Here is a 22,008-nt window from a genome sequence, read left to right as displayed (position 1 = left end):
TCCTAATGCTGTTGATAATATGTACAAACCTTCTTCCTTTCTACCAATCTCCTTCACCCTTCCAGACAAGAGATCCTGAAACACACAACATTTAGGAAAGAAAGTAACACTGCATTTGAGATCCTCAGTCACCTTAGAAACTGACATGAGATTGAACTTAAAGGCTGGTACACATAACACATCTTTTAGTATATCATCTCCAGTGAGCTGACACTCTCCCATATGAGAAATTGGTGTTGAATCTCCAATAGGTAATTGCACGTGCCCTGAGTTTCCTATTGAAGTTTTATTTTTCAGCAAATTTTTGTCACCAGTCATGTGATTAGTAGCCGGTATCTACTATCCATTTGCAAGTTCTAAGTTCTCACATAATGCTACATTACCACAAAAATATTTACCTGCCATATTAGCATTTGCTCCTGCAGTAGAACCTTTGCTCAGCAACTGCAGCAACTGATTACACTGCTCCTTGGTGAAAAAGTGAGTTGATTCGACACTACTGTTTGGCTGAAATGTGTTCACAGTTGGTGAGACTGTCATTCATTGTTGTCCAACTGCATCAATCATGACTGCATTTGCTTTTTTCTTTTGCTTGAAATCAGATGGATATCCAATTATCTTGTAACAATTCTCCTTTAAGTGCCATGTCTTGTTACAAAATTCACATTTCATCAATTTATAACATTCATTTCTAGTGTGGCCTTTCAAATGACAGAAATAACATTCTAAACTATAGTTCCTCCTTGATCTAGTTGTAGAATGTGCAGTAAATAGGGCAGTAGGATCATTATATCCATAGCTACCACCAATAATCAATTTCCTGCTTTCTTCCTAGACCACCATAGCATAAGCCTTGTCTATGGATGGCAAAGTTGGCATCAACAAAATCTGGCTCCTTGCTTGATCAAAGCTATAATTCAATCTCATCAAAAGTTGCAGCAATCGTTGATACTCCAATTGATCAATATACTTAGTAGCTGATGGAGGCGGTGGCAATATCGAATCATATTCTGCCCAGAGATCCTTTAACTTGGTAAAATAGGTCGATACTGATGAAATTTCCTATGTTAAGGTAAATATTTCCATGCGCAAGTAATACAGCCTCGATGCGTTTCTTTGTCGAATCCCTCCTTGAAAGCAGCCCATACCTTTTGTGCATTCGAAGAAAACAATACTCCTATTACTAAATCCCTGCTCACATTGCTCATAAGCCATGAGGTCACGATTGCATTGCACCGATCCCACTGACTTCCCAAACTTGGACCAAAATCTTCCTTAGATGTCGATCCATCAACCAAACACAATTTATTCTTACCTAACAGTGCTACCTTCATCACACGGCTCCAAAGAGAGCAATTTTTCATACCTGTCAAAATGAGTCCCACCGGCATGGATCCTAGACCATTAGAGGCATGCATGTAAAGAGGATGATTGTGATCCAAAGCAATTGAGCTAGGTATTGCTCCAATGCTCGTATTATCTCCATTATTCTTGTTTTCAGTCAAATTCTCAGAAATTGCCATTGAAAAATTGCAAAATTAGGGTCCAAAGCTTCTAAACTTGAGTAGATTCTCTCGAACTGTCTTTAATTCCGCGAAGAAATTCCCTAGAATTACTCGATTAATGTGGCTCTGATACCATGATGAATTTATCAATCACATGCAGCTAAGAAGAAGAAACTAGAGAAGAAGAATCGAGAGAGAATTTTAGAGAAGAGCAATGCTCTGTTTGCTGCTATACAAAATGAACAAGAAGAAGCTTCTACAGTGTTTCAACTAACTCACTAACCACTTAATGACATCTGTCATCCATTAACTAATCTACTAACTAATACACTAACTATAGTTAACTCAACTAACTGTAATTAAGCAATTATCGTTAACCTATATCCTTTATAGTAAAGTAAGGAAACATTGATGAAAAAAAGTAAACATGATGTTACTTTCTTCAGTACTGAAATTAGACCACAAATCCAAAAAGAAACTAGGAGGTGCGGAAAAGGTAATTTTCTTCCTTCATTCATGGGGCTTTGGACAACATTAAACCTTAAACTTTAAGCCTTGTGTAACTACAGTATAACGTTATACAAGATGATATAAAGTAGTATGATATATGAACACCACATAAATAATAGCAAATTTTAAAAAGGTATATTTAACAGTTTTCCCACTCCTTAAGCTAGCTGGAGCCTGTATGTATATAATATTATTCATTAATTAATTCCACTACTACCACACTAGTTCAATATATTTGAATTAGGGACCAATTCCCAAAAAAAATTGTCCACACCCGAAAATTTACATCACATTTACGAATGCACAACATGTGCTATTTAAATACGTATTATTACTAAACTAGTTAAATTGTCCGTTATTCGTGCGGAAAGATAATAATGTATTACAAAGTGATTTTTTAAAACAGAAAGAGATAGTAGTAGTACAATAGAAATTAAATCCAAAAAAATCATCACATAACTTTTAGTAGTCTAAAAATCAAAGTAAAGTAAGCCTTTGAATGGTGTTAAATATTGTTCATAAATAATATTAATTACTATAATAATCTATTTATTAGTGACTACATTTAGAGCCAAATATTGTTCATGAGTAATTACATTTCATTTACATAGGCATTAAGCTTATTCTTATAGAACTTGTCAAAAAAAAAATTATTACCGTCCTTTTTTTCGATAATAAATAATTTAGTGTAATAGAGATGTCATATTTTCACTTAATCAAATCAAACTTTGAGATCGTATAAAAGTGAGTCAACTTTTGTTTGCGTCAAACCTCATTTTCACTTGGTTATTGCCAACCCAGTGAATATATGTAATCTTCTCATAGCCACGACATTAAATAATAGAGTTACAACCACATATTAGTTATTTCTCTGTTACAAAATATTCAATGATATACTCATAGTTGGTTTTTTTCTTTCAAGTAATTGACTTTCTTTGAGACAACTAAAGAAGAAAGGCAACACCCTAAAACTTCTATAAAGAGGCTACAATTCGCTGCATTTTACAAATAAAATTTAAAATATGGAAGGGAAAACTTTTGTTAGTATCTCTTAAGAAATTTGCATTTGATTGCACAAAAAGTTAGTGTCAACCGGTTCTACAATTGGGAGTTTTAGAAAAATGCCCAACTTTTTTTTCAGTCTCAATTACACATTTTCGATAATTTCTCTCTTTCTTCCGGGGCAAACAAAGTTGTCTTGTTTCTCCATTTAGGGAGGATCCGTTGAAACCAAACTCAACCCGGAAAAAGTACCTTTATTAGAGAAAGGCTAGTTGGTGAGGGAAGAAATGTGGCTAGAAAAGCCATCGACCATAACTATGTTTCGACTGAATATCTGATTTGATTCACTTCACTTCACATCTTGCATGAATTGCTGCATATCTCTATTGGTGCCATATATATAAGTCAGGTAATTGTCGGAGACTTTAATATTCCTCTTCCAAGTTAAGGAATATTAAAGGTGCAATTTTTTTTTTATTAATTAACATTAAATTCAGTTACATTAGCAACCTTTCTTAAAGATGTAATTGTTGCATTTTCTAATAGAGCAATACTTTTTAGAAGTTGCATAAAAAGAAAAAGGCAAAATTCTAAGAAAAAAGATAAATAGAGAAGCTGCCACATGAGAATGCCATATAAGGTAACTTATTGTCCAACTTTATATAGATACTAGTGAATTTATTCGCGCTTCGCGCATCAATTAAAAAACCTAAATAGTCTCACTTTAATGAATATTTTGAATTTTAAATCCGAATAGATAATATTTCAAGTTTCAAACTATTTTATCAGTAATACTTAAGTTTATATTTTGCTCTAATATCAATCAGAAGTTACATGAATTTGAGGGAAACATTGATCTCTTTATATGTAGATCGCTAACGAATTCTAAGAAAGTTCTTTACTTGTATAGTATTTAACTTTTTCCTTCCATTCGTGAGTTTACTTTAATGCTTTCATAAGTTTTTATTATTTAAAAAATCTAAAAAGTGAGGTGATGTCTTGGTAGCTCTTCTGAACACCATACTGATTGGCCTGTCTATAATTGACAGTATATATAAGAGTATTACTTCCAAGAAGAGTAAAGCAGCGAAAAATAAAACAATCCATAACCTTGAAATATTAAAAAAACTTTCAAAAGCACATCAGGGTTAATTAAGCTTGCTACCTCATTTTCAATGTCAAATAAATAGTGCTCCCTAATTTATAATTCCATAATCTTAGCTTGCCAAAACTTTTGAGCAATACCCATAAAAGCGATAATGTAAAGACATTAAAATAAGTGATTGGAGCTTCACATTTCTGGTGGACAACCATGTTTTTCACTCCATTCCTTCTAGAAAGAGAAAACTCTTGCATTATTCATTTATGACCAAATTTATGTGGAAACTGGTCACTGCACAATCCTACTAATGGAATTACCAAAAAGGTATAATGAAATAAATTTAAACATATCATAAATTTAATTTGATATAGAAAGGAACAAAAGTTACAAAGTTTAACTTTTGGGATTCTTAAAATAATTAAGGTAAAAGAAAAAGTATATATACGAAAAATAAAACAAAAAGATACTTTTAGGAAAATGAAAGAAGAAGGAATTAATTAGAAATAAAAAAATAGAAAGAAATAATGATAATACCAATTTTTTTTCCTGTTACCTCTACTTCATTCTTCTTCCCAAGCCTGTCAACAACTTCTTCCCTTCTCAAATCATAAAACAAATCCTTCCTTAAAGATATTGTTTTCAATCAATACCTAGAATTGTATTGATTACAAATGTTATATTGTATTTCATGAAATTCTACATCAACGATCTCTTAGCAGTAAAAAGTAAAATGCTCGATAGTAAAAATCATGATACCTTTCTTAGTTCCTTGCAAACTCACTTGGGCACAAAATTTCTTAACTTGGAGGCATCGAAATCCAGGGCTATAAAAGTTTGTGGACCTTTTGAATCTACACAATGTAGTTATCGACTCATAAACATGCGAATGAAGAATATATATTGAAAAAAATTGTGAGTCACCATTATAATATGTTCAAAGTGAATATGAAACAAAAGCGAGTTCTTACCAACATTAATTTAATGACGAAGATGGAGTAGAATCCTTATGGAGGCAATAAGATGATTGCTTGAGGATATTCTCTATATATAAGATACCCTTCCCCTTTAAAACTGGAGAAACTGAAAGGCCAAAGGTTTTATGAGTTTGGCAAAAGTTTGAAACGAGACCTTTCTCCCTCTTTCCTCATTATTATGGAGATACAGTTACAACTTACAAGACTAATTTTTTAATTTAATAATTAGTTATTGTATTAAAATGAGAGAAGAAAACCCAAAAAAATGAGATAAAAGATAAATGCATTTGAAGGTCTCAAGAAACATTGATTTGGTCTATGGAGGAGGCAGCATAGGCCTAATGGGTTTGGTTTCACAGGCAGTTCATGATGGTGGTAGGCATGTTATTGGGTGAGAATGAGATTAAATATAAATTTAACTTATTAGTAGTATTATTTTTTTTTCCTATGAATCGAATAGTTTTTTTGTAACTTAGTCCAGTCTTTCTAGAAACAAAAAAATAGAATATTCCTTTTTGTCTAGCGCTAACAACCCTCAAATTCCACGATCTAGAAACCGCGTGCGCATCACCCTCCCTACTGCTTTTTGTTTTGCCCCTCATTTTCTCCAATTTGGCTACCTTCAATTCAAAAACTTCATAGCCATTGATATTTACATCATATACCCATAAATCCCCTGCTTTTTGAGCTGCTATATAACTAGCTCCTTCTCAAACTTTTTTGTTTGTCTGTTCAGTGGATCGATCGGTATGTTCCTCAATTTCCCCTTTCTTATACTACTTGATGTTTGCACTTTAAGAATACGTAATTTGGTAGAGGATTCATGTTCTACACTGTCAATATAATGTCCGGTTGTAGCTTGGTACTTTCTCATTTTTTTTAGGTTATGAATGTGCACGTATTATAGACAGTTGTGCTTAATTGGCTTTAAGTACTACAATATTTTCCTCTCCCTTGAATTTGCGCCATGTAATTGCATGGATAAGATGGTTTCAATGATATATTGTAGTGAAGCTGGTTGCTCGGTACTAGTCTAGTCGTGTTCTTCCTCGTTTGTCGTCCTTCTTCAGTAGATGGGCTGTTTCCAGTCTACAGCAAAAAAGCAGTTCCCTGGACACGAAGATCCTGTAGTCCTTGCATCTCAAACAGCCTGTGAGTTATTTATTGATCTTTCTTCAATTGTGATTTTAATGTGTGCATCTGATTTGATACAATTTGAGCTTGCCTCTGAATTCTGGAAAAAGTGAATGCAAGTCAAAAGCAATGACCTTTGATTCTGATTTTCTTTCCATTTTTAAGGTGCTGAATCCATGTTTATGGCTGGTATTATGAAGGTAGCCTCTTCGTGTGAGATGAGGTGCTTCTTATCTTAAAATGTGAAAATATAGCTTGAGGACGTCTTTTATTCAGCAAGATGAGATTTGCATATCAAAATCTTAACTGTGATGACATGGAAATGGATAGAAGAAAATAAATGATTGAGAAGTTCCTGGAAACATGAATAATAATTTGGAGTGAGAATTTAGTTAGAACTTTGAAAACAATGAAACAAAATTTTCATCATCCAATGATTGGTTAAAATGAAACTATTATTTTTGAGTTATGTTAAAAATTAGTAGCGTCGAAAGGTACCTAGGCTTGCAACATGTTGGTGCTGACCTGTACCCATTGGGTTCTTTGAATTACTCTTACAATATGTTCGATCTATTAATTGTTTTAAGTGCCCTAAGCTGGACAAGTAAGACATTGGTCTCATGTAGTTACAAACTTCAGGTCTAGTCATTTGGTTATCCCATAGGTTGTCGCAGAATAATTTTAGTTGTTTATCTATTCCCACTCAAACCCCAGAACGCTGTTGTTATTTTTTCCTACTACCCAAAACCTCCTTTTGCATGTCCTTGCTTAGTTGCTTATGTGTTTTCCTCTTTGTTAATTCCCCTTTTGCAGTTAGTGTAAGCGAAGTTGAGGCATTGTTTGAGCTGTTCAAGAATATTAGCGGTTCGGTAGTTGATGATGGGCTAATTAGCAAGGTAGTCTTCCCTTAATGCCCAAACATACTCCTACTGGCTCTCAATGTGGGGTTGTGACTTCCTGCTGCATCATTCCAGATGGATGTTGTATGAGTTACTTCAATACTAGACTAAGTTCTGTGTGTTTCATCATCCAGCCGGGCATCTTTATTAGTTAACTTTTTCTCCTTTTGACCTTCAATTGAAGTTAGAAGGTAGTGTTATGGACTACTTTACTTGAGCGATGGAAAGGGATGGAAAAGAGTAATCTTACTAGATGTATCTTGAATCATGGCATTTGGTAGGCGTGGGAAAAACTTTCCTTGTCGCAGCTACAACAGTAATCATAATTGTCTTTTTCTGATGGTTACTCTATCATGAGATGACAAGTTAATTTTGCGAGAGTGAAAAGGTTATTTCCAGGAGATATTTGGTGGAGTTTGCTCTTTCACGTAAACTGCACTGCCATAGATAGTCGAAGCTACGCATTGCAGAGAATGACATGGCTTCATTTGCAATTCTGTTACTGTATCAATTTGATGAAGTTTATTGTCTTTGGAGACTATATCTCATCCTTGCATCTCTTTTCCTTTTTTGTTTCTAATAACGACACAGAATATCAAATTGTTTTGTGGTAAACAAATTCTGCTGAAACTTTTGAAGATGTATTATAGGATAATATTTTTCCCCTTATAAGTACTTGTTTTAGTGCTTATGCTTGTGAAAATCACGTTGGAGGTGCAGGAAGAATTTCAGTTGGCTTTATTCAAGAACAGAAAGAAAGAAAACCTTTTTGCAAATCGGGTATGATTACTTCTTTGATGGAGTACGTTGGTTTTTTCCTCTTTGATATAGTGCTGGTTCTAGCTGGCAGTTTGAGCATGCTTTTAAGAATTGCTTAAAGTAAAATTAGCATTCAGGTTATAGCTTAATATGCTGTATCAACAAACGCCTATGATGTTTCATCAAGATGTGGATTAAGCTAAGCTGATATAAATTTGCATGTAAAAGCTCAGAACTGTTTTTAATGGGATATGATATATTAATTTGCCTCTTGAAATTTCTGCATGCAGATTTTTGATCTCTTTGATGTAAAGCAAAAAGGAGTTATCGATTTTGGTGATTTTGTTAGGGCACTAAAAGTTTTCCACCCAAATGCCTCACAAGAAGAGAAGATCAATTGTGAGTGAAATAAAAGATAAATATTACTGTTTAGTTCTTTTATGTTTCAAATAAATGCTTAACTGGCACCCAAATAGTCACATTGAAACTTCATCATTCTGCCATTGCAGTTTCATTTAGGCTTTATGATTTGGATGGCACGGGGTTCATCGAGCGGCAAGAGGTATGCTATTCTAGTTTGTCTGTATTCACGCTGTGTTGCAAATCATCTAGAAGCATCTTGTAATTTTTAGCTTGTTGCAAGTTGGAGCTTGTCACATTCTTAAAAGATACATAAATAAGAAAACAAAAAAAGAAATGAGTTTTATTGTCTTTTGAACAAATTAAGATTCCTTTCCTCTTACTGTGTTTGTGGAGAGTGATAAGTGTTGCCAAATTTTGCGGCTATTGTTAGTTGAAAAGCGATAAGTGTTGATTGTTTATTTTCAACTCTTTTTGCTTAAGACGGGCCAACCTAAGTATACTTGGAGGGAAGAAGTCTGAATGTGTCTTTTACCCTGTCTGTCTCATTGGTCCATGATCATTAGGAAGGTGTTTGGATTGGCTTTTAAGCTGGTCAAAACAACTTTTAAGCTCTTTTTAGCTATATTTAGTGTTTGACAAAGTCAAAAAGTGCTTAAAATAACTAAAAAAACTGTTTAAAACAAGCCAAAAGCAATAAGCTGGGCAACTCCAACTTATTGCTTTTTGGCTTAAAAGCTATTTCTGCTAAAAGGCCACTTTTTTTAAGCCAATCCAAACGGGCTCTAGGTCAGAGACAAAAGTTGAACCTTATATTCTTTCTTGATGTTTAAGACCGTGCACTTCTCACTCTGCTGCTGTTATCTACTAGTTGTTCTTCTCTTCCTTTAAGTTATAACAGCTTCTACGGAAGACTTAGAGACTGGCATTTTCCAGGCATTTATTGCACTTCAAGTCACTTATTGGCTGTGTACTCTTTGCTTACTGTAACCACCCCCTTACTCAAGTTCTTAGCCATCTTGGAATTTGGAGGAAGCAGTCATTTGATATTTGCTTACTTTCACCTTCCGAGTTCAAAGCAGTGTCTGATGAATGGTTATACAGAGATGAAATCACATTTACCTCATGTTTTAATTTTTAGTATTATCTGTGATTTTGGCAGGTAAAGCAAATGTTAATTGCAATTCTATGCGAGTCTGAGATGAAGTTGGCCGACGAGATCGTTGAGATAATACTGGATAAGGTAATTTACTGATGATAGCCAATATAAGTTTCCATCATCCTAGTCCATAAAGTTGGTACCTCTGCCCTTCTGTTTGATAAGATAAAGTGAACCAATGCGTTCAGTTTGCATTTTGTATCACTTTAATATGTCATTGGATCCTTGCCTCTCAACCAAGAATAGCATATTGGAACTAGCCATAACAAAATCTTTCACCTTGCTGGACATTTGCACAACTAATAGTCGTGTCTGGTGGAACTTTAGTAACTAGTCAATGTTATTTCAATGTGCAGACATTTTTGGAGGCAGATTCAAATCAGGACGGAAAGATTGACAACTCTGAGTGGCACAATTTTGTGGGCCGAAATCCTTCATTATTGAAAATAATGACCCTTTCATATCTGAGGTATCATGTTTGTTATTGGATATGTGGTGAACATAAATATATTCGATGGAGGACATTGTCTGATGAGAATTTTCTTTTCTTTGATGCAGGGATATAACTACTACTTTTCCAAGTTTTGTATTTCATTCTGAAGTTGATGAGATGGCTACCTAACTAAGAAATGTTGTTCAGACCGATTCTTTTTCTCCCTATTCTGGTAATTTATTGACGCACCTAAGTTTGTTGGGGGACTTGGAGCCTTTTCAGAATATAGAAAAACCAAGGGTGATTAAAATGGAACAGTAGTAAATGGATCAAGAGGTAAGTAGCCTTCCATTGTAAAGTGATTTCGTTGGCAATATTCTGCCGTTTAATTACAGTGAGCAGGATATACAGTGCTATTACATTTCCAACTGTTTATCTGTTTTGTGTTGGTGGTAAATTTTGCATAGCATCCTTTCAATTATATCAAAAATCAATGTCAACCAAGTGTCTGGCCTAGCGGTTTATGAGCAAAGAAAATGATTTAGTTAAACTTTTTCCTATTTGCCTACATTTTGGTGGGCAAGTTACTAGATACTTGTGAGAAAATGCAGGTATACTCTGTAAAAGAGTCAAGATGCAATCAAAATGTTTTCACGGACAAGCGTGTGATATCACCAAAATAGAATAAAAATGTATGCACCTTTAAAAACTGGTTTAAGTTTAAATAAAATGAAACAAAAGGTATTACACCATTCAAATCAAGTGGCCGAGGGCACGTCTTCCTGGGCGTCACGCATCGCGTAAAAAAAAAAAAAAAAAAAAAATGTGGCCAACCGCATTTCATGTTCAGCTGAAATCCAGCCATGGAAAATTATCAGCACAGAATCCCATGAATGAAAATGGAGTCGTCCTTTCCCTAAGACCTCTCTTTACCACAACATTCCCCATTCTTCTCCACTTTCACCTTCTTTCTTCTTCTTAGCATTCTTTACTTTTCTCGTATCAAGTTGGTCCAGCTTTTCTCTCCCCCTTTTGAGAGGGAGCAGTTTTTTTTTTTCAATCAACCATGGCTTTGCCATGGATTCTCCTCCACTTGTTTTTATCATTTACTTCCATTCCATTCACCCAATCAACCCTCACTTTGGACTACTATGCCAAAACATGTCCTAAATTTGATGAAATTGTTAGGGATGTTGTCCTCCAAAAGCAACAGCAGTTCCCTGTCACCGCGGCTGCTACCCTACGTCTCTTTTTCCATGACTGTGTTGTGGATGGTTGTGATGCCTCTGTCCTTATCAAGCCAACAGCCTTCACCAAAGCCGAGCTCGAGCATGACATCAACCACTCCCTTGCAGGTGATGGTTTCGATCTCATTTCACGTATCAAGACCGGCCTTGAGCTTGCATGCCCTGGCACTGTATCTTGTGCAGATATTCTTGCCACAACTACAAGGAATCTTGTTGTTATGACTGGTGGACCTCACTATAAAGTACCTCTAGGCCGAAAAGACAGCCTTGTTTCCCAAGCTTCAAGTGTAGAAGGAAAATTACCCCGTGCAAATGAAACAATAGATCAAATGATCAAAAAATTCCAAGGTCTAGGTTTCAACATCCAAGAAATGGTTGCATTAGTTGGAGGTGGACATACTATTGGCTTTGTTCATTGCAAGGAGTTTGCTAATCGAATTTTTGGCACTCCTGACCCAACAATGAATCCCAAATTGGCAGAAAGATTGAGAGGAATGTGCGCGAATTATACGACTAACACTGATATGGCAGCCTTCCTAGATGTGATAACCCCTGGCACTTTTGATAACATGTTTTTCAAGAATTTGATGAAGGGTTTAGGAGTTGTTGGTTCTGATCAATTGCTTTTGAGTGATCCAAGGACAAGGCCATTTGTTGAGAAATATGCAAATGATAGCCAGGTTTTCTCTATAGATTTTGCTCATGCCATGGAGAAGCTTAATATTTATCAAGTTAAAATTGGCAATGAAGGAGAGGTGAGGAGGAGATGTGATGCAGTTAATACTGCTCAGATGTGAAAAAAGACAAGACAAAGGATATATTATGAGTTCTTGATTGGGTTTGAATCAACATAACCTGATGATAATGATGTTGATGGGCATATGTTTTTGTATATGATAATCAAAGATAATTGAATACTTATTAAAGATCAACTGAGATTATTTGATAAGATATTTCTTGAAAATTTTCCAGGATATTGAGTAAGGGGATGACATCCTTGCTTTCCGGTTGAAAATCTGGTCAATTGTTTTGTTCAAGTGAAAAACATATTGCGACAACTAAACTAGAACTCATTTAAGAAATATAATTAAAGTTTAACACCTCTTATCGCACTCATTTTTTTGGGTGAGCGAGGTAGACAATAAGTATGCAAATACGATAGCTCGTCAATTAGACTACGATAGCTCGTCAATTAGACTACGATTAAATTTAGAAAATTATAGTTGAACGCATAATATAATCAGAAACTTCGATAAACATAGAGGCCTGTCAGATCACATATCAAAGTAAAACGCTTAAAATTACAAACGACGGAAATCTCAAAATCATAACTTTAAAAACTATAGTCCAAGTGGCTTCTCCTTAATTTTCTGTGGTGAAACTTGCGTCTCCATTCAGCCATCAACTGCCTCTTCTTTTGGCCGGCAACCGAGAATAAACTTATCATTATTAAAGACACGTTTCGCAGCATGTATTTGAAAAGTCTCGATAGGAGTAGCAGGGGTGAGATTTAAGAGCTTAACAGTCATGAAATATTCATGGTATCCGGTCAGTTGTGTGTTCACTTTCTCAATCTTCAACAACCTGTACTTAAAAACATTGCATTCTTTCTCATTATATATTCCTGAATAGCACGGTTAGCAAGTTCAGACAGTAGTTCAGCCTCTTCATTGAACTCCGGGTATGGTACTATTCCAGCCAGGCTAGACATACCGGGATAGTCATAAATATAAAAACCATTGCTTTGCTCAATCTGGCTGTAGTAACTGGACCAAATAGGGGGCGATGCTCCAGCAAAGCGCCGTCGGGCAAAAGCTCCTCATCGCTGTCGTTCGCATAATCGTAATTCGGGTTGTGTTTAAACATTGAGACGTATCAACATCCTCCTGAACGTATTTGCCTACTCTCCACAAATCTTCCTAATGCAGGTGATGCGGCCATTATGCTTCGTCTGCAAAACTAGGTCGAAGGTTACTACTAACACTTTGTTGGTTGGTTCATGATTAGCCTCTTATATAGAATAGAAGAAAACCAAAGACAAGGATGCGGTCGAAACCTACAGAGAATCCTAATTAAACTCAATTAAGGTTCAATGATGTCAAATTGATCCCACTCCCAAGGGAATTGTGATTACATCGTCGGTTACGAATATGTTTATATTTTCTTATCATGTTTGTTTTCCTATCTTTTATGGAAATGACTACGTATTATTGGTATAATAACTAGTTTTAGGTACGCACAAATATCAATAATATAACTAACTTCTTAAGAATAACATAAATAATATTCAAAACAGTTTTGCGTTAAAATAAAACTTAACAGAAATTTGCGAGTTCTTACAAATACTAAATGTTAATCACGTCACGTCTGGTTTATAGATCCACTTTAGTAATTTTTCCTCCGATTTGTTTCAGTATTTACTTGTTGTAAAACAATATTTTGGAGTAGTCTTTCTTTTTGTAGTGTTTGTGCAAATTATAGTTTTAAGTCATGCGCTTTGCTTGTGTACCTATATTAATGATTATATAATTAAAAAAATATTTCTTGTTCGCCAGCCAATAAATTTATTTTCTTTCTTCAAGTATTCAAAAGTTTTTGGGTAGCTTCTTTCATTAAGTTTTTTTTTTTTTTTAATGTTTGATGTGAATAATATAACATCTCCAATAGAATGAAATTTAAGCTTTTTTTTGGGAAAATGCATAAGTACTCCTGACTTATACTCGGATTTTCAACTACACACTTTTTCTTTGCGGGAATCCTATTACCCCCTAAACTTATTTTAAATGTAATTATTTGAACCCTTAACGCTGACAACCAAACTCTTGGCAAGTGGTGAGCTACACACGCCCCCACATGTATTTTAATACTTTTTTTATTCTTTCTTCTTTTTCTTATCCTTTTTTATTATTTCTTATTATTCTCATTTTTTTTTGTTATTTCATTCTCTTTCTTTTTGTTTCTGTTACAGGCGGCACAAAATGGTGGTTGTCGGAATTTCACGAACACCATTTTTTCCGGCGACAGATTTTTATCCCGATCTAAGTATGTTTTGTTTTATATATATATAAATTTTTCTTGAAAGTGTAATTTATGTGTGGGGGGAAGAGCAAAAGAAATAAAAACGAATATAAGCTGAGTGTATTTTGCTTTGCTTATCAATAGATCTTTTTGAGAGTTTAATTTGTGTGTGAAAAGAAAAAATGGAAGAAAAACGGTTAGACAAAGTCGCCGGTGAATCAATATCTGCCGGAATTAGAGAAGAAACGAAAAAAGTAAAAGAAAAAAACAAAGAAAAAGGAAAAGGAAAAAATAAAGTAAGAAAAAATGGTAAAAAAGAATAAAAAATAATTTGAAAATCGTTTTTCTTGCTTCTCACTCTCCTTTGGGAGAGTGAAATACACACACTCTGCCACGTCAGCGTTAAGGATGCAAATAATTCCATTTAAAATAAGTTTAGGGGGATAATAGGATTCTCGCAAAGAAAAAGTGTGTAGTTGAAAATCCGGGTATAGGTCAGGGAGGTACTTATGCATTTTCCTTTTTTTTCATGAGTTTATGTTATTAATTTGATGCATTGTGCATATAAATGCTAATGTGCATTAAACCTTTATCAATTCTGTCACGACCCGGATTTCCCCACCCTCATGAGTCGTGATGGCACCTACTAGTGAAAGCTAGGCAAGCCGACCATTTAAACAAATTACCTTTTTCCCATTTTAATTCTTTAACAATGTAAATCAACTGTTTATAAACAACGAAAATTTAAAACAAGCGGAAGAAACAATTAAACCATTTAAATAATTCCAACATGATTTCTTAATCAAAACTACCCAAGACTGGTGTCACAACTCCTTAGGCGGTCTAAGAATTCTACAAACAAGGTCCGAAAAATAAATGCAATACTGTTTCTGAATTACATAAGTGAAACAGGAAGAAAAGATAGAGAGAGACGCCAGGGCCTGCAGGACTACCTTCGATCTCCGTATGGACTGAAGGCAACCACCCAAGCTAAGGTCCGAATGCTGCTGCTCCGGGATCTGCACACAGTGCAGAGTGTAGTATCAACACAACCGACCCCATGTGCTGGTAAATGCCTAGACTAACCTCGGCGAAGTAGTAACGAGGCTAGAACCAGACTACCAAACAAACCTGTGCAGTTAAAGCATATATACGTAGCAAGTAATAATAAAGGAAACTAGCAGTTAAAGATGGGAAGGAGACATGTTGTGGGGGATATCATTTACCAACAGTAACTCAGGAGAAAAACATAAAGGACAATTTAAAATTCATAGCAGAAAGAATAAGGAAATAGTAACAAATCAATATCTACTTTTATTCTTTACTGTTGCGGCACACAACCCGATCCGAATCATAAAAACACTATTGCGGCATGCAACCCGATCTATATCATATATCACTGTTGCGGCGTGAAACCCGATCCAAATATAATATTGTTGTGGTATGCAACCCGATCCAAATATAATATACGGCGTACAACCCGATTCAAATATAATATTGTTGCGGCGTGCAACCCAATCCAAATATAATATTGTTGCGGCATGCAACCCGATCCCAATATACAATTCAACACCAATCACAAAAGAGTCCCAACAAGGGAACAATAAGGAGACAACAATGTCCCGGCAAGGGAACAATAAGGGAAAAACAATATCCCGGCAAGGGAAACGACAATAAGAAGTTCATACGTCCCGGCAAGGGAATCAGCTATAACCAAACTTGTTCCAACATTTAACTTCACAAAAAGAACCTCATCTATCACCAACACTCAACCATAAGCAATTTCCACGATAATAATCATAATTCTTGCCCAACACAGAGAATCAACAACTTAGGCATTTGTAGTACTTATTAAGAACATAACGACTTCAATTTAAGACTCACGGGCATGCTTGACAATGACGTATAGATACTCGTCACCATGCCTATACGTCGTACTCAACAAGTAGCACATAGCAAATAGGACCCGACTCCTAATCCCTCAAGCTAAGGTTAGACCAAACACTTACCTCGATGCCACGAACACAATTCAAGCCTCAACTATCGCTTTACCTCTTGATTCCACCACCAATTCGCTCGTATCTAGCCACAAGTTACTTAACTATATCAATAAATGCTAAATGATTCAACTCCAATGCATGAAAATAGATTTTCTAAAGTTTTTCCCAAAAAATCAAAAATTGCCCCCGGGCCCACATGGTCAAAACCCGAGGTTCGAACCAAAACCAGATTACCCATTCCCCCACGAACCCAAATATATAATTTATTTTGAAATTGGACCTCAAATCGAAGTCCAAATCACTAAAATTTGAAAAACTTAGGTTCTACCCAAAACACCCAATTTTTCCCATGAAAATCATTGATTTTGAGTTGAAATCACGTGAAAAGATATTAAAGATTGAAGAAAACGAGTTAGAAATGACTTACAATTGATTTGGAAGAGAAGTTGTCTTTGAAAAATCGCCCAAGAGTGTTTTGGTTTTGAAAGGGTTTGAAAAATGAAAGATTTTCGGCTAAATTATGAATTTGCAGGTCGCAGATATCGCAATTGTGATGATACAGCAAAGGCTTCGCAATTGTGAAGTATGCCCAATTCTGTCTTCTTCGCAAATGCGAACTATCGTTCGCAAATACAAAACCTGCTAAGGTCGCAATTGCGACATAAGCTTCACAATTGCGAAAGTTCCCTTTCCAGCCAGTCTTCGCAAATGAGATGGGTTTATCACAATTGCCAGCTCGCAATTGCGAAGCCTGTAGGTCTGAAAAATATCAGCAGTTTTCCTAAGTTAGATTTTACTCCGCGGCCTATCCAAAACTCACCCGAGCCCTCGGGGCTCCAAACCAAACATGTACACCAACCTAAAAATATCATACGGACTTGCTCGTGCAATCAAATCCTCAAAATAACATCAATAACCATGAATTTACCACCAAAATCAAAGGAAATCTCATGAACTTTCAAAGTATCAATTTTCATAACTACAGATCCGAATCACATCAAATGACTACCGTTTCTTACCAAATTTTACATGCTCGACTTAAATCACATATAAGACCTGTATTGGGCTCTGAAACCAAAATATTGGCCCGATACCGTCAACTTCCAAATATTTTTCATTTCTAAAAACTCATATATATTCCAGAAAATAATTTTCTTTAAAAATTCATTTCTCGGGCTTGGGACCTTGGAATTCTATTTCGGGCATTGACCCAAGTCCCATATTTTCCTACGGACACTCCGGGATCGTCAAATCACGGGCCCGGGTCCGTTTACCAAAATGTTGACCGAAGTCAACTTAAATTCATTTTAAAGGCACTTTTTATCACTTTTCACATATTTTCACATAATGTCTTTCTGACTACGTGCCCGGACTATGCGCGCAAATCGAGGTAAGACAAAAAGAGGTTTTAAGACCTCACAACACAGAATTTATTTCTAAAACAAGTTATGACCTTTTGGGTCATCACATTCTCCACCTTTAAAACAATCGTTCGTCCTCGAACGGACATAAGAAGAAAGTACCTGAGTTGGGGAAAAGATGGGGATAACGGCTCTACATATCAGACTCGGACTCCCAGGTTGATGTCTCAACAGGCTGACCTCTCTACTGAACACGAACAAAAGGAAAACTCTTCGATCTCAACTAACAAACTTGCCGGTCTAGAATAGTTAACGGCTCCTCCTCATAGGACAATCCTTGTTCAACTGGACATTGCTGAAATCTAACACGTGGGATGGATCGCCGTAATACTTTTGAAGCATGGACACATGAAACACTGGATGCACGACTGATAAGCTCGGCGGCGACGCAAGTCTGTAAGCCACCTCTCCCACTCGATCGATAATCTCAAACGAGCCAATGGACCTCGGGCTAAGCTTGCCTTTCTTCCCAAATATCATCACGCCCTTCATAGGCAACACCCGAAGCAATACCCGCGCACCGACCATGAATGCCAAATCACGAACCTTAAGGTCGGCATAACTCTTATGCCTGGACTAAGCTGTACGAAGCCTATCCTGAATAATCCTTACCTTGTCCAAGGCATCTTGTACAAGATCCGTACCCAACAATCGAGCTTCTCCAAGCTCAAACCATCCAACCGGCGATCGACACCGCTTACGATATAAAGCCTCATAAGGAGCCATCTGGATGCTTAACTGGTAGCTGTTGTTGTAGGCAAACTCTGCTAAAGGCAAAAAATAATCCCACGAGCCTCCAAAGTCAATGACACAAGCTCGTAGCATATCCTCCAAAATCTGAATAGTACGCTCGGACTGCCCGTCTGTCTGAGGATGAAATGCTGTGCTCAACTCAACCTATGTGCCCAACTCTCACTAAACTGCCCTCCAGAAACGTGAGGTAAACTACGTACCTCGGTCTGAAATGATAGATACGGGCACACCATGAAGACGAAAAATCTCCCAGATATAGATCTCAGCTAACCTCTCGGAAGAATAGGAGACTGCCACAGGAATAAAATACGCTGACTTGGTCAGCCTATCAACAATAACCCACATTGCATCAAACTTCCTCTGAGTCTGTGGGAGTCCAACAACGAAATCCATAGTGATCCGCTCCCCCTTCCACTCGGGAAGCTCAATCCTCTAAAACAAACTATCAGGCCTCTGATGCTTGTACTTTACCTATTGACAATTCAAACACCGAGCCACATATGCAACGATATCCTTCTTTATCCTCCTCCACCAATAATGTTGCCTTAAATCCTGATACATCTTAGCGGTGCCTGGATAAATAGAGTACCGGGAACTATGGGCCTCCTCTAAAATCAACTCCCGGATCCCATCCACATTAGGCACACAAACTCGACCCTACACCCTCAAAACTCCATCATCTCCCAATGTAACTTGCTTGGCATCTCCGTGCTGCACCGTGTCTCTAAGGACACACAAATGAGGATCATCATACTGCCGATTCCGGATACTCTCCAATAATGAAGAACGAGCGACTGTGCAAGCTAACACACTGCTGGGCTCAGAAATATCCAACCTCATAGACTGATTGGCCAAAGCCTGAACATCCAAAACAAGCGGTCTCTCCCCGACTGGAATATACACAAGACTGCCCATATTGACTGATTTCCTACTCAAAGCATCGGCCACCACATTGGCCTTTTCCGGCTGATATAAGATGGTGATATCATAGTCCTTTAATAGCTCCAACCACCTTCTCTGCCTCAAATTTAGCTCCTTCTTCTTGAAAAAATACTGAATACTCTTGTGATCCGTGAACACCTCACATGCCACGCCATACAGATAATGCCTCCAAATCTTCAATACGTGAAATATGGCTACTAACTCCAAATCATAGACTGGATAGTTCTTCTCATGAATCTTTATCTGACGCGAAGCATAAGAAATGACCTTGCCATCCTGCATCAACACCGCACGAGGTCCAATACGAGATGCATCACAATACACTGTATATGGCCCTGAACCCGTAGGCAAAACCAACATCGATGCCGTAGTCAAAGCTGTCTTGAGTCTGAAAGCTCGCCTCACACTTGTTTGACCACCTAAACTGGGAACCGTTTTGGGTCAACCTGGTTATCGGGGCTATGATAGATGAAAACCCCTCCACAAACCGACGATAATAGCCTGCCAAACCCAAGAAACTCCAGATCTCTGAAGCTGATGTGGGTCTAGGCTAGTTCTTGACTGCCTCTATCTTCTTCGGATCAACCTGAATACCCTCTGCTGATACAACATGACCCATGAATGCAACTGAACTCAACCAAAACTCGCACTTCGAAAACTTGGCATACAACTGACTGTCTCTTAAAGTCTGAAGAACCACTCTCAGATGCTGCTCATGCTCCTCCCGACTACGGGAATAGATCAAAATATCATCAATGAAGATTATCACGAATGAATCCAAGTAAGGACTGAACACTCAGTTCATCAAATCCATAAAAGCTACTGGGGAATTTGTCAATCCGAATGACATCACCAAGAACTCATAATGGCCATATCGAGTGCAGAAAGCTATCTTAGGGACATCAGATGCCCTAATCCTCAACTGATGGTAGCCAGATCTCAAGTCAATCTTCGAAAATACCTTGGCACCCTAAAGCTGATCAAACAAATCATCAATCCTCGATAAAGGATACTTATTCTTGATTGTAACCTTGTTCAACTGCCGGTAATCTATACACATTCTCATCGATCTGTCATTCTTCTTGATAAACAACACCGGTGTATCCCAAGGCGAGACACTAGGTCTAATGAAACCTTTTTCAAGTGTCACGACCCTAAACCCCAAACCCGGCCGTGATGGCGCCTCTCGTTAAGACAAGGACAAACGACAATTCCCATTCCCAATTATTAACAGTTAAACCATAAGAAATAAATCTAAAGCATGATAAGATAATCCAAAGTTAACAAATGATAGCATAATTTGCGGAAAATAACCCAACACAACCCGATACCGGGGTGTCACTAGTCATGAGCATCTAACAAAGAGTACTCCAAATCAAACTACAGAGTTTAATACAGAAAACCAAGAACATGAACAAGTAAGATAGGGAAGAGCTCCGGGCTGCGAACGCCAACAACTACCTAGAGACTCCTCATATCCGCCTGAGCCGGAATGATCAGCATTCGGGGACCAAATACGCCTGAATCTGCACACAGGCTGCAGGGAGTAAAATGAGTACTCCAACTAAGTGAGTAATAATCATAAATAAAGACTCAAAGCAGGAAATCATATAAGGCACAAGGCGTGCTATAATGAAACAGAAAAAACCATTTAAAATAGTAAGCCACTGAAAGATAGGTAAAATCCTTTAACTCAAAATTTAACTTCATAAAAAGCCTTTTTCAACAATTAAGCAGGTAATTGACAGTCAATTATGAAAAATAAACACATAAAGGTTCGCCCCTCGGGTGCAGTATCAACAAATCCGCCCCTCGGGCAATATCTCAGAACAGTACCAGCCCCTCGGGTGATCACATAGAATAATACTAGCCCCTCGGGCTCAATCTCACATCACAATGGGTACCCGCACTCATTGGGGGTACACAGACTCTTGGAGGGGTCCCTTACGGCCCAAGCGCAATATCAAGCCACCTCGTGGCATCATCACTAGGCCCTCGGTCTTATATCAATCAAGTCACCTAGTTGCGTACATATCTCAGACCCTCGGCCTCATAATCAGTATCAAATGTTTCCTCACAACATAAGTCCTCGGCCTTACTCAGTCAAAAATCCTCACAAGCCACTCGGGCAGTAGTAAAACATGTTTCTCATCCCAAAATATAATTAAAAAGATCATGTAAGTGTTAAAACAGATTAAACATGGCTGAGTACGAAAAACAGTGAAATATAACATGACTTAGTTCAAGTATAAAGTCAAAATAGTGAGGAAATACCAGTAAAAATCCCCGAAGGGTTCAAATAGTTGGCACAAGGCCCAAATATGGCGTTTATCCCAAATCATGATGATAGCAAATAGATTTCAGTCAAATACGCGGTAAAATAGTCATTCGGGACAGACTAAGTTACAATCCCTAATAGTGCACGACTCCAGGCTCGTTATCAAGCGTGTGCATCACCTCAATATAGCACAACAATGTGCAATTCCAGGTTTCATACCCTCAGAACATCATTTACAATCATTACTCACCTTGAACCGGTCAAATCTCTAGCTCGCGATGCCTTTACCCCTTGAATCGACCTCCACTCGCGTCACATCTATCCAAAATCAGAACGAGGACGTCAAAATATGCTAAGGGAATAAAGCCCAAGTGAAAATAATCAATTTACAACATAAATCCTGAAATTACCAAAACCCGACCTCGGGCCCACGTCTCAAAATTCGATAAATTTTTACATCAATAGATTCCTTATCTCCCCACGAGTCCATACATATCAAAAATTCTGAAATC

The 22,008-nt window shown here is 37.1% G+C and overlaps 3 protein-coding genes across 4 annotated transcripts; 2 read left to right on the top strand and 1 right to left on the bottom strand.

The window, feature by feature from the left end:
* Window positions 1-540: 540 nt before the first annotated feature.
* LOC142163089 (uncharacterized) lies at window positions 541-1,523 on the bottom strand. The gene is made up of 3 exons (XM_075220344.1): window positions 1,149-1,523; window positions 841-1,062; window positions 541-648 (listed from the first exon to the last, which is right to left on the bottom strand). Exons 1-3 carry the CDS (start codon window positions 1,521-1,523, stop codon window positions 541-543), a joined length of 705 nt encoding a protein of 234 aa, XP_075076445.1.
* Window positions 1,524-5,656: 4,133 nt separating this feature from the next.
* LOC107784127 (calcineurin B-like protein 1) lies at window positions 5,657-10,341 on the top strand. Of its 2 annotated transcripts, none has more exons than XM_016605198.2 (9): window positions 5,657-5,840; window positions 6,108-6,245; window positions 7,041-7,123; window positions 7,847-7,906; window positions 8,176-8,284; window positions 8,395-8,447; window positions 9,408-9,488; window positions 9,761-9,873; window positions 9,963-10,341. In XM_016605198.2, exons 2-9 carry the CDS (start codon window positions 6,167-6,169, stop codon window positions 10,024-10,026), a joined length of 642 nt encoding a protein of 213 aa, XP_016460684.1. In that variant the 5' UTR covers window positions 5,657-5,840; window positions 6,108-6,166; the 3' UTR covers window positions 10,027-10,341. The 2 variants fall into 2 exon arrangements, with proteins under 2 accessions (XP_016460684.1, XP_016460683.1); XM_016605197.2 differs by having other exon boundaries at window positions 5,658-5,840; window positions 6,103-6,245.
* A 145-nt stretch (window positions 10,342-10,486) lies between these two features.
* On the top strand, window positions 10,487-12,035 carry LOC107784126 (peroxidase 41-like). The gene has a single exon (XM_016605196.2). The coding sequence runs from the start codon at window positions 10,904-10,906 to the stop codon at window positions 11,879-11,881; it is 978 nt and encodes a 325-aa protein (XP_016460682.1). The 5' UTR covers window positions 10,487-10,903; the 3' UTR covers window positions 11,882-12,035.
* Window positions 12,036-22,008: the final 9,973 nt, after the last annotated feature.

Source organism: Nicotiana tabacum, chromosome 8, assembly GCF_000715075.1.
Source record: "Nicotiana tabacum cultivar K326 chromosome 8, ASM71507v2, whole genome shotgun sequence".
NCBI lineage: Eukaryota > Viridiplantae > Streptophyta > Magnoliopsida > Solanales > Solanaceae > Nicotiana > Nicotiana tabacum.
The sequence above is the reverse complement of the archived record's forward strand: the minus strand, read 5'-3'. Positions and strand labels throughout refer to the sequence as shown.